This window comes from Pleurodeles waltl, chromosome 8, assembly GCF_031143425.1.
Source record: "Pleurodeles waltl isolate 20211129_DDA chromosome 8, aPleWal1.hap1.20221129, whole genome shotgun sequence".
Taxonomy (NCBI): Eukaryota; Metazoa; Chordata; class Amphibia; order Caudata; family Salamandridae; genus Pleurodeles; species Pleurodeles waltl.
Genome location: NC_090447.1, coordinates 299377514 through 299391137, shown reverse-complemented (window position 1 = coordinate 299391137; position 13624 = coordinate 299377514). Strand labels below are relative to the sequence as shown.

The 13624-nt window shown below is 40.7% G+C and overlaps 1 protein-coding gene across 2 annotated transcripts in view; it reads right to left on the bottom strand.

The window, feature by feature from the left end:
* Nucleotides 1-13624, bottom strand: part of CADM2 (cell adhesion molecule 2) — a 1888160-nt gene that overhangs the window by 238137 nt on the left and 1636399 nt on the right. For both annotated transcript variants that reach the window (XM_069204145.1, XM_069204144.1), the window contains exon 8: nt 10180-10358. In XM_069204145.1, the coding sequence (XP_069060246.1) occupies nt 10180-10358 (179 nt within the window). The remainder of the gene's footprint in view (nt 1-10179; nt 10359-13624) is intronic.

Sequence of the window (13624 nt, the reverse complement as noted above, 5' to 3'; positions counted from 1 at the left end):
TTTGTAAAGCTATCTTTGTAAAATCTATTTCATAAACTTAAAAAACAACACTCCCGAGCTGAGAAACAAATACACACAGGAGATGTGTGCTTAACAGCCACGCAATTTGTTTCATTAGAATATATATGTTCTCAGATGCTGTAGAAAACTGGTATGTAAAAAATGCACCCTCATCAAAAGCTGCTTTATGTGTAAAACGTAGGAGATAATTGAATATGAATTAATGGTTGTATGAAGCAGAAAATGCACCAGGATGTAATCCTCTGCTTTAATTTAATTCTGGCACAGAGTGATGCACTAACATGTTTTGCTCAATTTTTGAAGGAAAAAAAAATCAATATTTCTAGGATTTAATTTGGAGCACGCTCTACTACTACAGATGGTCTCAAATCTTTGACATATGTCTGGAAATGAACGCAGGTCCATTTTGTGAACAATATATATTTCTGTTTTTAAAGAGCACGGAAAAAAACATTGTTTCTTCCATTAGAATGATCTTGGAAACATGTTCGTTACAACTTGCTTAATTAAGTGTACTGACCAAATCAAATTATTTGTTAGATAAACATACCGATTTTACTAGCCCAATTAGAAAATACACAACCTATAGGAATGACTGTACAAAAGATATTAATTCAGATAATATTTGTTTATACATTTATTTAATGTTTTTGTAATTAGTCGATATTTTGTTTTTAAGCAACCTTCACCAACAAATATGTAATAAAATGTTGGGAAGTGTACCAAGCTGGCAATATTTTACAGTTTACGCAGATATGGTCAAGGTAGTAGTTGGGGAAAAATAGATGACTGACTCACCACTTGATAGCAGTTTTACCAGAGTTAAGGCTAATACAGATTTGTCTCATGTGCTTCGTTCCTTCTAAGACCACCCTTTAACAGAGGTTTTTTAGAGTGACATGTTGCTAAAGGTATTTTGTTGATAATGGAACAAATGTATTAAGTTGTGTACCTTTTGGTGAGTTCTTCGATGTTCCTTGCAACAAAGCGGCTGTCCTGAGGCCAAAGAAGGGCCTAATGAAGGAGTGAAGGCAGGAAAGGGCCACAAACGGAAGGGACGGGCACATTAATAAGGATCATATATCAATCAATCAATCATTTCATTTGTAAAGCGCACTATGTACCCGTCAGGGTTTCGAGGCGCTGGGGGGGGGGGTATAGGATAGTTTTATACCTAAAGCTCTATCTAGTAACGCACCACACTGAAACCCAGTGCGGTAATCAGCAATGCATAATCTGAAGCAGGTGATCTGGCCTTGCATATGCATAAAAGAGACCTGTACTGTGAGCATCATTAAGCACACTGGCATGGTCGCAAGCATTTCTCTTTTTACCATGAGTATGTTTGATGTAGCATGAAATTTAGCAATTGAATGCATTTATGAGTTATATACCTACTACATGTAGGTCTCTGGCAATGTCAAGAATTTGGAACTCGTGCTATCTGGGGATGGTTTCCAGTGTTGGCGGAATACACTCACTTTTCTCAGACTCATTGACACAAGCTTGGTTTGTGCTGGCCTTGGACCACCAAGAACATTTGTCACGTCTTGCCCTAGCGGAGTTCTATCATACTAATTTCATCCACAGTGCTTTATGTGTTTCTCTTTTTTATGATCATCTAGATATCATCATCTTATCTGTCCCAGAGATTTTTCTCAACCTTCAGTTCCAGCTGTACAGATTATTCTTAATATTGTAAGAGACACTCAACAAAAGGCCATAAAAAATCCTTGGAGTGACAAAGGGGAGTATAGGAAACTTGCAGACTGGCACAGACAGGCTGGTCCCTAGTGCAAAATGAATGATCTTATTTGCCTGTCCTGACATAATCTATCATTGAGTCCCACCCTATGTTCTTTACCCGATATGTATTTTATTTCAGGATCACTGGCCTAGTAGAGAAATCTGAAGTATGCCTAAAATCTACAGGAAGATGGCACTTTTATTCAGTAGTTAGCATATGTAAGATAAAGAAAGCAAAGAACACAGACATGGTGCCACCTCCCCCAAATGCAATAGATGGGTCACCTGAGTATGAAGCAGAGGATTTTCTCGAATCTCATAGAGTCAGACTTCAGGTACAATGTCTATTGTACTGGAAAAGGTATGATACCTCAGGCAGAACTTGGGAACCTAAACCATTCATTCATGCAACTGATTAATGTGATCATTTTACCTTTGGTTCCCTGTAAATGTGGTCCTGATTTCATGAAATGCAGGGGGGCTCTTTTGAGAGGAGGCAATATCAGGGATTTTGGAATTTGTGCTCTCCTGGCATCATGTTCAGTGTTGCAGGAACAAGGTCATGTTTCTTAGACTCCCACTATGCAAGCTTGCTGTGAGTCGGCCTTGCAGACTGTGTCAGACACATTCCTAGTTTAAATACTAATAACTAACAAATTGTCATATTTAGAGTTTGGCAGTGCAAAAACGCTCCTATGCATCACCAATGCTCCAACCCTGCCAATCTCACAGTACCCACGCTCTATTTAGTATAGGAGTAAGCACTGTGTTGACGCCAGTGAAACCTTCACTCTCTCCGCCAGTGAAAATCTGTGACCCGGAGTTCTCTCCCTAAGTAGCTGTCAAGTCACAATAATAGTCATCCACTATATTGAGGGTGGGATGAATGTCACTAATTTTCCCGTCGGTGCCATCCAAGGAACAGTGGACATAGGCAGGAAACATGTAAAACGGCCCTTGTGTGGATGGAGAGAGCCTCCCGTGTTGAGGAGTGCTTGTTTTCAGTAATGAGAAAGCTAACTCCCTCTTCTCTTTGGTAATTGATTTTCTTAATTGAAAAAAAAAAAAAAGTTCTGAGGGGTGAATGTTTAATACGGTGCCCGCTCGGCAAACCTTTAGTGTCAAGAATGAAGCCGGCAAAGGGGAGCTCTTTTCACAGAGCTCACTAAAAGGCAGGTGGCGATCTCCAAACTGGATAGGGGTCCTCCACCTGAGTGTTACAGGCCATTGTCTCTTCTTCCTCTGGCAGGCATGCTGACAGCCTATCCAGGTCTAAATGCCCCCTCCCTCCAAAAAATAATATTGAGAACTGACTGCGTTGATGTATTCATGTAATAGTTCGGCCAATTTACTTATCGTTTTAATGAATTTCTTTTTGGGTTATTTATACAGCGCTTATTTCTCAGTGTTGTGAAGAAAATAATTAGAGAATTATCAATCGTTGTACTTAAAAAAACTTTAAAAAGCTGCGTTAAAAAATTTGAACCAATGCTGTCAAAGGGAAGACACTCAGAGCACAAGTTAAGCATCAATCGTTCTCTTTGTGCCATAATAGTAATACTGTCTGTTATCCAGTACACTGGCCTTCGTTTATTAAGACTCCACAGGGTAAAAAAAAAAAAAAACTTGTTTTGAATGCTGGTCAGATTACACAGCCACTAAATAATGCATTTAAATATGTAAGCAAATGCCAGTACAAACGGTTGAATTTGGAAAATGGAAATTCTCGAGCTCCCTACAGCTAGGTATTTTTTACTAGTATTTTCAGCCAACGTATTTATCGTTTTCATTTCAACAACAGCTTTAAAAAAAGTCTGTCCTTCAATTAATTTTTCACTCAACAAGCTCCAAATCTGATCAAATATTAAAGCAAACGGGAACCTCGTTTATCACGCGCCCTGTGAAATCATTTTGCCAATCATCTCCCTGCAAGAGAGCATTAATCCACGATTATGGTATGTCAGAGCAAGCAATTAAATGAGAAAAACAGAACGCCTATTGATTGATACCAGCAAATTGGCAGCATTCGACTCAAAGCTTCAGTGGTTGTTCATTTACACTCACAACATTAAGCTGATATTGCCTTTCAGTTGCCTTAGCTACCTGCAAATGTGATCAATTGCACGTAATTGCAGCCATTTGTTGGTCAATTAGAGACCTCTTTGTTCATATAATTATGTTTAAGCATATTGTTGACATTTGATTTTCAGTCTCTCAGGGATCCTAGTTCTCGTTTTTAGGTGCACTTAAACCACCCTTTTGCCACAACAAACATGCAAGCTGCAATATTTGAAACAAGAATAAATAAACACCATTAACACCTAAATAGTCCTATTTCTTCGTGTTGAGGGGTGGGGGTACTATACCTTATGAACATTGTGTACTCACATGTACCGAATAAAAGCCTCCCCTGTACAATTTTCAGATTTTTAAATAATCTGATTCAATTTTCATTTGATGATTTTGCAGCATTTTAACAGTAAAGACTGCCAACTACATCGGCAAAATGATATTTTTAATGTGCACATAGCAAAGTATTAGATTACTTCTCACGTCTAAGGAAAAAAGACTCTCGATCCTAGAGGAGTGGGACGATGAAATAAGGAGTTAAAATGGTTAATTTTCTTATTTATAAAATGTTATCGAATATATTAATATATACAGTAGATTCTACTGCTTATTACGTTTCTCAGTGTATTTAATGATCTAAATACATATATTAGTTTCGTTCGTGGAAAAATGTCAAGAAAAATTGCATATTCTTTGTTGTTCTTTTGCCGGAAGTGGCGTTGCCATTAGTGAAGTGCTTCATAAGTGGTATCTATTGGGACACTTTCACGTTTTCTCTGCCTAACTAGCATTAGTGAATTTTAACTGACAGACATTGCTAAAAGCAACCTTATATCATGCATGACTGTCCGAAGTGCTGTTCTGTTAGAGAAAAACGCTTTATCTACCTGTAACTGGCGATCCAGTGGGCTTTGCGTCGAAGTTACAGTCTCGTCGCAGGGGTTGCTTCGATCTTCCTGTTGTGGAGTCAGGCAGCGTCGTTCCAGATTCGGCATGCAGTGATTTTTCACCGCAGTGCAGGCTGTGCGTCGTTTTTCGCAGGTTGTGCATCGTTTTTCAGCGCACAAGGAATTTCTTGCAGAGATTAAGTATTTTCTGGTCCTGAGACTTCAGGGAACAGGAGGCAAACTCAATCCAAGCCCTTAGAGAGCACTTCGGCAGCACAGCAAGAGAGCAGCAAGCCAGCATGGCAACAGCAAGGCAGCAGTCCTTCACAGAAATCAGTCAGGTGAGTCCTTTGGAAAGCCAGGCAGTTCTTCTTGGCAGGATGCAGGCTCTGGTTCAGGTTTCTTCTCCAGGGAGTGACTGTCTTGGTAGGGCAGGGGGCCTGTTTTTATACCCAAAAGTGCCTTTGAAGTGGGGGAGACTACAAAGAGTGGCTCAGAGGTGCACAAGTTCCCCTTTCAGTTCAATCCTGTCTGCAAGGGTCCCAGTAGGGGGTATGGCAGTCCTTTGTGTGAGGGCAGGCTACTGCCCATGGTCAAGTAAGTGTCAGGCCCTCCACCCTCCCAGCCGATGAAGACCAATTCAAAATGCAGATGTATCCAAGTGAGACTGAGTATCCTGTGTTTGGGGTGTGTATGAGTGAATGCACAAGGAGCTGTAAACTAAACCCAGTCAGACTTGGATTGTAAGGCACAGAAAGATTTAAGTGCAGAGAAAAGCTCACTTTCTAAAAGTGGCATTTCTAAAATAGTAATATTAAATCCAACTTCACCAGTCAGCAGGATTTTCTATTACCATTCTGGCCATACTAAATATGACCTTCCTACCCCTCTCAGATCAGCAGCTACTACTCAAACACTGTATGAGGGCAGACCCAATGTTAGCTTATGAAGGGAGTAGGCCTCACAGCAGTGTAAAAACAAATTTAGGAGTTTTACACTACCAGGACATGTTAACTACACAGGTACATGTCCTGGCTTTTGCCTACACAGCACCCTGCCCTATGGGTTACCTAGGGCATATCTTAGGGGTGTCTCATATGTAGAAAAAGGGGAGTTTTGTACATTTGGCAAGTACTTTTAAATGCCAAGTCGAATTGGCAGTGAAACTGCACACACAGCCCTTGCAGTGGCAGGCCGGAGAGAAGGTTAAGGGGCTACTTAAGTGGGTGGCACAATCAGTGCTGCAGCCCACTAGTAGCATTTAATCTACAGGCCCTGGGCACGTATAGTGCACTTTACTAGGGACTTATAAGTAAATTAAATAGTCCAATTGGGTATGATCCCATGTAACTATGTTTAAAGGGAGAGAGCATATGCACTTCAGCACTGGTTAGCAGTGGTAAAGTGCACAGAGTCTAAAACCAGCAAAAACAGTGTCTAAAAAGTGGAGGGAAGCAGGCAAAAAGTTAGGGGTGACCACCCTAAGGCTGTCAGGTCTAACACTCCCCATTTATTCCTCCATCGTCAAGAATTCAACAAGGAGATGCAATCATCAAGCGTCAATAAATAGCAAGAATCAGAGCATCTTTTACCAATATTCAACACTGATATTGCTGCACAGAACATATTTGGAGTATTTGTTGTCCCTGGTGCCTTTTGAAAAGAGTACCAAAATCCTTTGCAAGATGGAAATACTCATTCATAAACACGTATTATTTTCCCAACTGTTGTTTTCTACTGACACTATGTATTTCTGAATGTAAAACTAAAACACATCTCTGACAGGCACCAAGATGTGGAATACAATCCATACAGCAAAGCAGACTTTGTAAAAGACCCAGAAAACTAGTAGAAGAGTGTGATAGCAAAGAATAAGAGACCAGAAAGAGAAGAAACAACATTGGATTCCAAAACAATACCAAAAACTCCTCCACAGGCCATTTCGACTGCCCTGGGAAATTAGACCTGGGGTAATTTGCATAACTTCTAGGGTCGAAATATTCTGCTCTGCCGGCAGAGTTTGCAGAGTTTTGCCTATTCTGTCCTCTACATGGAGCACAGAGTTCCTGCAAAACACTGCAAACCACTTTGTGGAAGAGTTTTTATTCATGCACAGCTTGGTAACATTCATTTGTTGAGTGTGAGCAAAGATTTGAGCTCTCTAGTGCAATTGTTATGCGCTAGAATGCCTCCTGGAGACATTTTGTGGGGGTCATTGCAGGTTGCAACCAGTCATGTTGAGAAAGATACTGCTTGAGTATAAAATCTACTTGAGCGGCAGAAAGAAGCAGCACCCTCTGGCACATCACTTGGTGCCGTTCACGCTGATTTTACATTGCAAGACAAGCTGTCAGTACTAAAAATCAGTGTTAGCAGCACAACATACCAGAATTCCACCCAGTCCTGGAACTCTGTTGAATCTGGCAGAGTTTCTATGTAACTCTGCAGAATTCCATACAGTGAAACTCCTTAAGTTCTGTCCAGGTCTAATAATTTCAAGGATTTTCGTTTTATGCTTGTTACATAAAAAGTCTTTAAAATATTCCATTATGCCACTTTGCATAATTACAGGCTGTTTGAGGTGAAAATGTCCTTGCATGAAAAATTTATATAAAGATGCATTTCATGGTAAAATGTTGCACAGAATGACAGGTTTGCTTTTCACATAAATGTGTAATTTCACCAACATTTTTCTTAATTATGAAAAATCACATTAAGAATGTTCCCAAACCACCCAGCATCTAAAAAGTGTAGTGGCTGAAGGTGTTGTAACAAAAGTGTGGTGACAGTAATAACAAAAAAACAAAGGCACAGACAAATGAGGATGCATTAGCAACAAAGCAATAATAATAATATCTGGTAATAGCAAAGGCTAGACAGACTAGACTACATCCATCAAATGGCATAAAGCTTATGCCATGTAATGTTAAGGAACATTGGTTCAATGCCAAACTTTAAACAGTAAGGGGAGCAAGTAACGATTAATATTTAAGATATCCTTGCCTTCAGGAGACACATCTATCTGGGCAAAAAACTTTGAAATTGAGATAATTGGGTTTTAAAGCCCTAGCATTGAGAACCAAAAAACTTAAATGTGAAAAATTGCCTTTTAATCTGAAACCCTTACTTGGCAATTGGAGACCTCTAATAAAACATTCTCAGGGTTGTTCGCTTTTTGTTCAGATTTGTAGAGTACAATTTCAAAAACAATATGTGATGTGTATGTTGCTAACATAGAAGATCCAGTACCATTTCAACAATTACTGCTGGAATTACCTAGCTATTAATCCCCATCAGTTTTATATGAGGATATCAACTTCACCATTGATCGTAGTAAAGATTCAACAGGTCTATAGACTGCCTTTTGAGTGTACCACTCTGGGGCTGCCTTTTTATATATGACTAGCTCTTCAGGTGCAAAGGATGCTTGACACATACACCAGTCTTCACTGCACAGATACACATTTTATTCAGCCACTTACACATCATGCATTAGAATATATCTGGTTCTGCTTTTAAAAAGGTTAATCCTCTATACATCTATTAAACTACATCCAGGCATAGTATCTGATTGTAACTCACTTATACTTGTGAATTCAAAGAGATGGTTCAGTATAAATCCAAGATATCCATGGTGGACGTTTGATTATAATCTTATTATTGACTCAACCAATCAAACATATATGTTTAAGTGCTTGAAGAGAATATTACTAATAATACACATACTGCCTCCCTCATGATAGAATGAAACTGGATGAAAGTTGTTATAAGAGGTGGAGAAGTGTGGCTCAATGGTTAGAGCGGCAGGCCCTGATGCAGAAATCTTGCCCAGGACCAGGGTTTAATTTCCACCGCAGTGGGTCTTGGGCTCAATTTCCTTGGGCCTAATAATTCTCGCATCGGTGCCTAATCTAATTCATGGGTCCCACTCTGGGCAATAGCTTGCTTAATCTCCACAACAGCCCCAACAGTGCTGGGATGCCTGGTTGCCCCCCAGGAGTGGGCACCTCACAGGGAAAAGCCAGGAGGGGTTCCACAGCGGTATGCGTACAGTGCCTTGAGACCCTAACGGGTGAGTAGTGCGCTATACAAGTACGAAGTTTACAGTTTATAAGAGGCTCCACTCTTACATAAGATGTTTACAGAGACAGAAACAATGGTTTTAATGTACAGGGCTTGAGAAGCTGACAACAGAGTTTAGAAACTGAACAGACATTCTCCCCAGCTAGCTAATATCACCAGGTTATGCAGGAGACATTATTTAATAATCTCACTACTATTAATATGTTAACTAAGAAATTATGGGACAATGCAGTCTTTATAATTTGGCAAAATCAACTGAAACATTTTGGCATTAATAACAATTTAGATCTCATCTTAGCCTTAAGATTAAAATAACAAGCTGCCAAAAACGTGATAGTAGCTATACGGCATGCCCAGGACAACATAGTTAAATTGAAAGCAATTATAAATTTTACGCTTTAGTAATATAAGTGTTTATATCAGGAGAATGGATGCTGGCACAATCAAAGACCAATAATTATACCAAAGAATGTAATGCTCGTAGTGTTACATCTCTACAGTGTAAAATTATGGACAGACCTATAAAGAAGTAGGAGTTAGATGCAGCATTTAAGGTCTTTCCTTTGTAAATGCCTCTGGCCCCAGTTCTATTCCCACAGCAATATATAAAACCTTTATTACTAATCTATCTTCGCTCTAAGTACCTCTCAACTCTTTTGACAACAATAACTTAAAATCCAATCCTCTTGGAAGAACACCTACACAGCAGTTGTTGTAAGAAAATAATATGATCTACTGGATTGTGGATCATACTGTCACATGCCCTTAATAAATTCAGGCTCAAAGATTTAGACTAAAATTATTGTGAATCAGTGATATGTTTGAACGGCACAATGGACATATTCAATGAGAATATTTTGTACCCCAAACTGGAACAACCTTTCCAATTAATGTAGCTGTTTTCATTTTTGTTATTGCCTCTATTAAGGGCATCTTGGCTGGGATGATCCTGTTGTATGCAGGAAAGGGACTTGTAATAGCTCCTGACCATATGTTTGTTATGATCTTAACAATATTGGATTTGGTCCTAGGACCATAATACGATTCAATTTCTAATAAGTAGATCCCATGGGTTACGTTATAAGCATGGGCACTTTCAGTTTATTCACAAATATGGCCCCAATTGTGTGTAGGCTGCACATTTCCAGAAGCAGTCACTGCACAACTCTGTGGCATAACCCATCCCTGCCATAGTTCTCCCATTAATTACATACACAACTTTGGTTGGTCACAAATTTGCAAAACTTGGGACGGGTATTGAGAGGTACTACTTTTATTTTTTACCTCAATTTCTTCTTCTGCTAGAATAAATATGAGTAATACGATTTCACAACTTTGAAACTCTTGAGAAGAATTGCCTTTTTGTACTCACCATGTACAACAAGGACATACTCTGCATTGCTTTGACCTATCACATTTGCTGCTTCACAGCGGTATGTTCCATTGTCAGTTTTGTTTAGAAAACTGATTGTTAACTCTCTACCACTGACTGTCATCCTTTCTGGATCTGGAAGCTCTCCACCATCTTTGGTCCACAAAACTGGATCCGGCCTATTGATTACAGACAAAAATAGAATATCAGATACAATAAAGAGTATCACTACCATGTTTAAATAACAGCAAAGAACATTTAGGTTTATATATGATGAAAGTGCAATTGAAAGATTTGTTTTTTTCAGTTTAGTCCCCAAACACCTATAAGTTATATACTCACTGATTGTGAAAAATGTCTCTCAAAATATTTAAAGAAACTTCAACCATATTCATGAAACATTGTTGGTAACACCAGCATAATAGTGTCCAGATGAATTCCAAATCTGATTTCAATCTCTTTGAATTAAGTATGAATGTGAATATGGACACTAAACAAAAGAAGTTACTGCTAATCATTCAAAGGAATGGACACTAGTTGGGCTTCTTTTTGGTCTTCTAAGAGAAAAGCAATACATGATCTTTATAAATCTAAACTGGCACTTGAGGACCTTGCATATCTCAAAGAAAAAAAAAGTTCAGTTGGTGAGACAAAGCAAACTTCGGATGACATAAGCATCAATAAACAAAGACAGCTAAAGAGGAAATCTAGTCCAGTGAAAAGGAGATATGAAAGAGAAGGAAAGAACAGAACACAGTAGGATAGCATTTATATAAGAATAAAATAAATATGTGTGTGAATGAATTGAATGGAAGGTCTTTCATGAGTGGTGTTGATTGCACAAGAGTTAATGTTATGTTATATGTATTTGTAAAGTGTCGTACCACCTGCGAGGGCATCTTGGCATTTAGCAGATGTCTGTGTCTAGCCCCACTCTTGGATGGTTCCTGTTAGAAATTGGGTCTCTAGTTGGCAGAGGTATGCACCCTGGCCGAGTAGGGACCACAATTCTAGTCAGGCCAACCATGTTAGAGGGTAGGCTGGCTACAGAACTCACACAGGGACTGCTGAAACAGTACCTTTGATGCAGAAAAGTGTCCACATTGAGGGCTCGATGTAGCAGTATTTTCCATGTAGTTGGGTCACTGTGTCATTGTCAGGCTCCACTGAAGTGAATGTAATGCATCGTTGAGCCGTGCAGAGTGTCATCGTTGGCTGCAGAGGCTGAAATCTGCTGTCATTAAACAGCCTCTGCGTTAGCATCAGAATTTCACACGCACTCCTGGCAATGAATCAGTTCGTGCAGAAATCAACTGCAGAACCCACTCCTGAGGCCCAGGAAAGGATGGGCACCTCAGGCAAGGGTAGGACTAACAGATGGCAGAGTCCAGCAGCACCAGGAGAGTTGCAAGCAGTCTTTAATGTTCTTGACACTGCAGGAGAACAGGAGGCAATCCAACAAGCCTCTGAGAGAAGTATATTGAGAACAAGGCCAGCCCTTCTTACTCCAGGCAAGAAGCAGCAGGTAGCAGGACATCACAGCAAGATGAGTAGTAAAGTGGCAGTCCCTCTGTTAGAAATTGGGTTTTTGGTTGGCAGTTAGGTTACCCTCTGTCCAAGCAAGAACCCTCACTCTAGTCAGGGTAATTCACACACAATCCAAATTATCCTGTGCCCACCCTCTGGTAGCTTGGCACGAGGATTTGTGCAACAAATCATACAATAACACAATATAGCACCACAAAAATACACCACACAGTGTTAAGAAAAATATATAATATTTATCTGGATATTTGCAGGTCAAAACGAATAAAGATGCAATATGAAATTGTAGAGATATCACTGAAAAGTGATATAAAGGGTCTTAAGTCTTTAAAAAGCAAACACAGTCTCTTTCAAGCACAAAGTACCTGGTTTAAAGTGGAAAATCTCCGCAAAGGGGGTTCAGAGGAAGAGATACGTGGAAAAATGGTGTGTGCATCGATTTCTCCCCTGCACACACGGACTTGCGTAGTTATTTTTCACGCGGGGATGTTGTGCATCGTTTTCTGGCGCGCGGACAGTCTCCTTCTGGGGTTTGCGGGATTACCAGTTGTTCCGGGGTCTGTGCGTGGAATCCTAGGCTTGTTTTCTGGCTGCGCGTCATTTTGGTGAGCTGTGCGTGGAATCTTCTCCCTCACGGCAGGCGTCGCGTCGATTTCCTTTCTGAATTCAGGCGGCGTTGTCCAGACGAGGCCGTGCGTCGAAGTTCCGGATGCACCGCAGGCGTCGCGTCGAGCGGCATCTTTCCGGATCGGCGTGCAGTGAATTTTTCACCGCAGAGAAAGCTGTGCATCGAATTTTTAAGCGCACAAGGTGTCCGAATGAAAAAGAGAAGTCTTTTTGGTCCTCAGACTTCAGGGAACAGGAGGCAAGCTCTATCCAAGCCCTTGGAGAGCACTTCAGCAGCAACGCAAGAGTTCAGCAAGGCAGCAGGGCAACAGCAAGGCAGCAGTCCTTTGTAGAAAGCAGACAGGTGAATCCTTTAGGCAGCCAGGCAGTTCTTCTTGGCAGGATGCAGGTTCTGGTTCAGGTTTCTTCTCCAGCAAGTGTCTGAGGGGGTAGGGCAGAGGCCCTGTTTTATACCCAAATGTGCCTTTGAAGTGGGGAGACTTCAAAGAGTTGCTTAGAAGTGCACCAGGTCCCCTTTCAGTTCAATCCTGTCTGCCAGGGTCCCAGTAGGGGGTGTGGCAGTCCTTTGTGTGAGAGCAGGCCCTCCACCCTCCCAGCCAGGAAGCCCCATTCAAAATGCAGATGTATGCAAGTGAGGCTGAGTACCCTGTGTTTGGGGTGTGTCTGAATGAATGTACAAGGAGCTGTCAACTAAACCTAGCCAGACGTGGATTGTAATGCACAGAAAGATTTAAGTGCAAAGAAATGCTCACTTTCTAAAAGTGACATTTCTAGAATAGTAATATTAAATCCGACGTCAGCAGGATTTTGTATTACCATTCTGACCATACTAAATATGACCTTCCTGCTCCTTTCAGATCAGCAGCTGCCACTTCAACAGTGTATGAGGGCAGTCCCAATGTTAGCCTATGAAGAAAGCAGGCCTCACAGTAGTGTAAAAACGAATTTAGGAGTTTTAAACTACCAGGACATATAAACTACACAGGTACATGTCCTGCCTTTTACCCACACAGCACCCTGCTCTGGGGTTACCTAGGGCACACATTAGGGGTGGCTTATATGTAGAAAAAGGGGAGTTTTAGGCTTGGCAAGTACTTTTAAATGCAAAGACGAAGTGGCAGTGAAACTGCACACACAGGCCTTGCAATGGCAGGCCTGAGACAAGGTTAAGGGGCTACTTAAGTGGGTGGCACAACCAGTGCTGCAGGCCCACTAGTAGCATTTAATCTACAGGCCCTAGGCACATACAGTGCACATTACTAGGGACTTATAG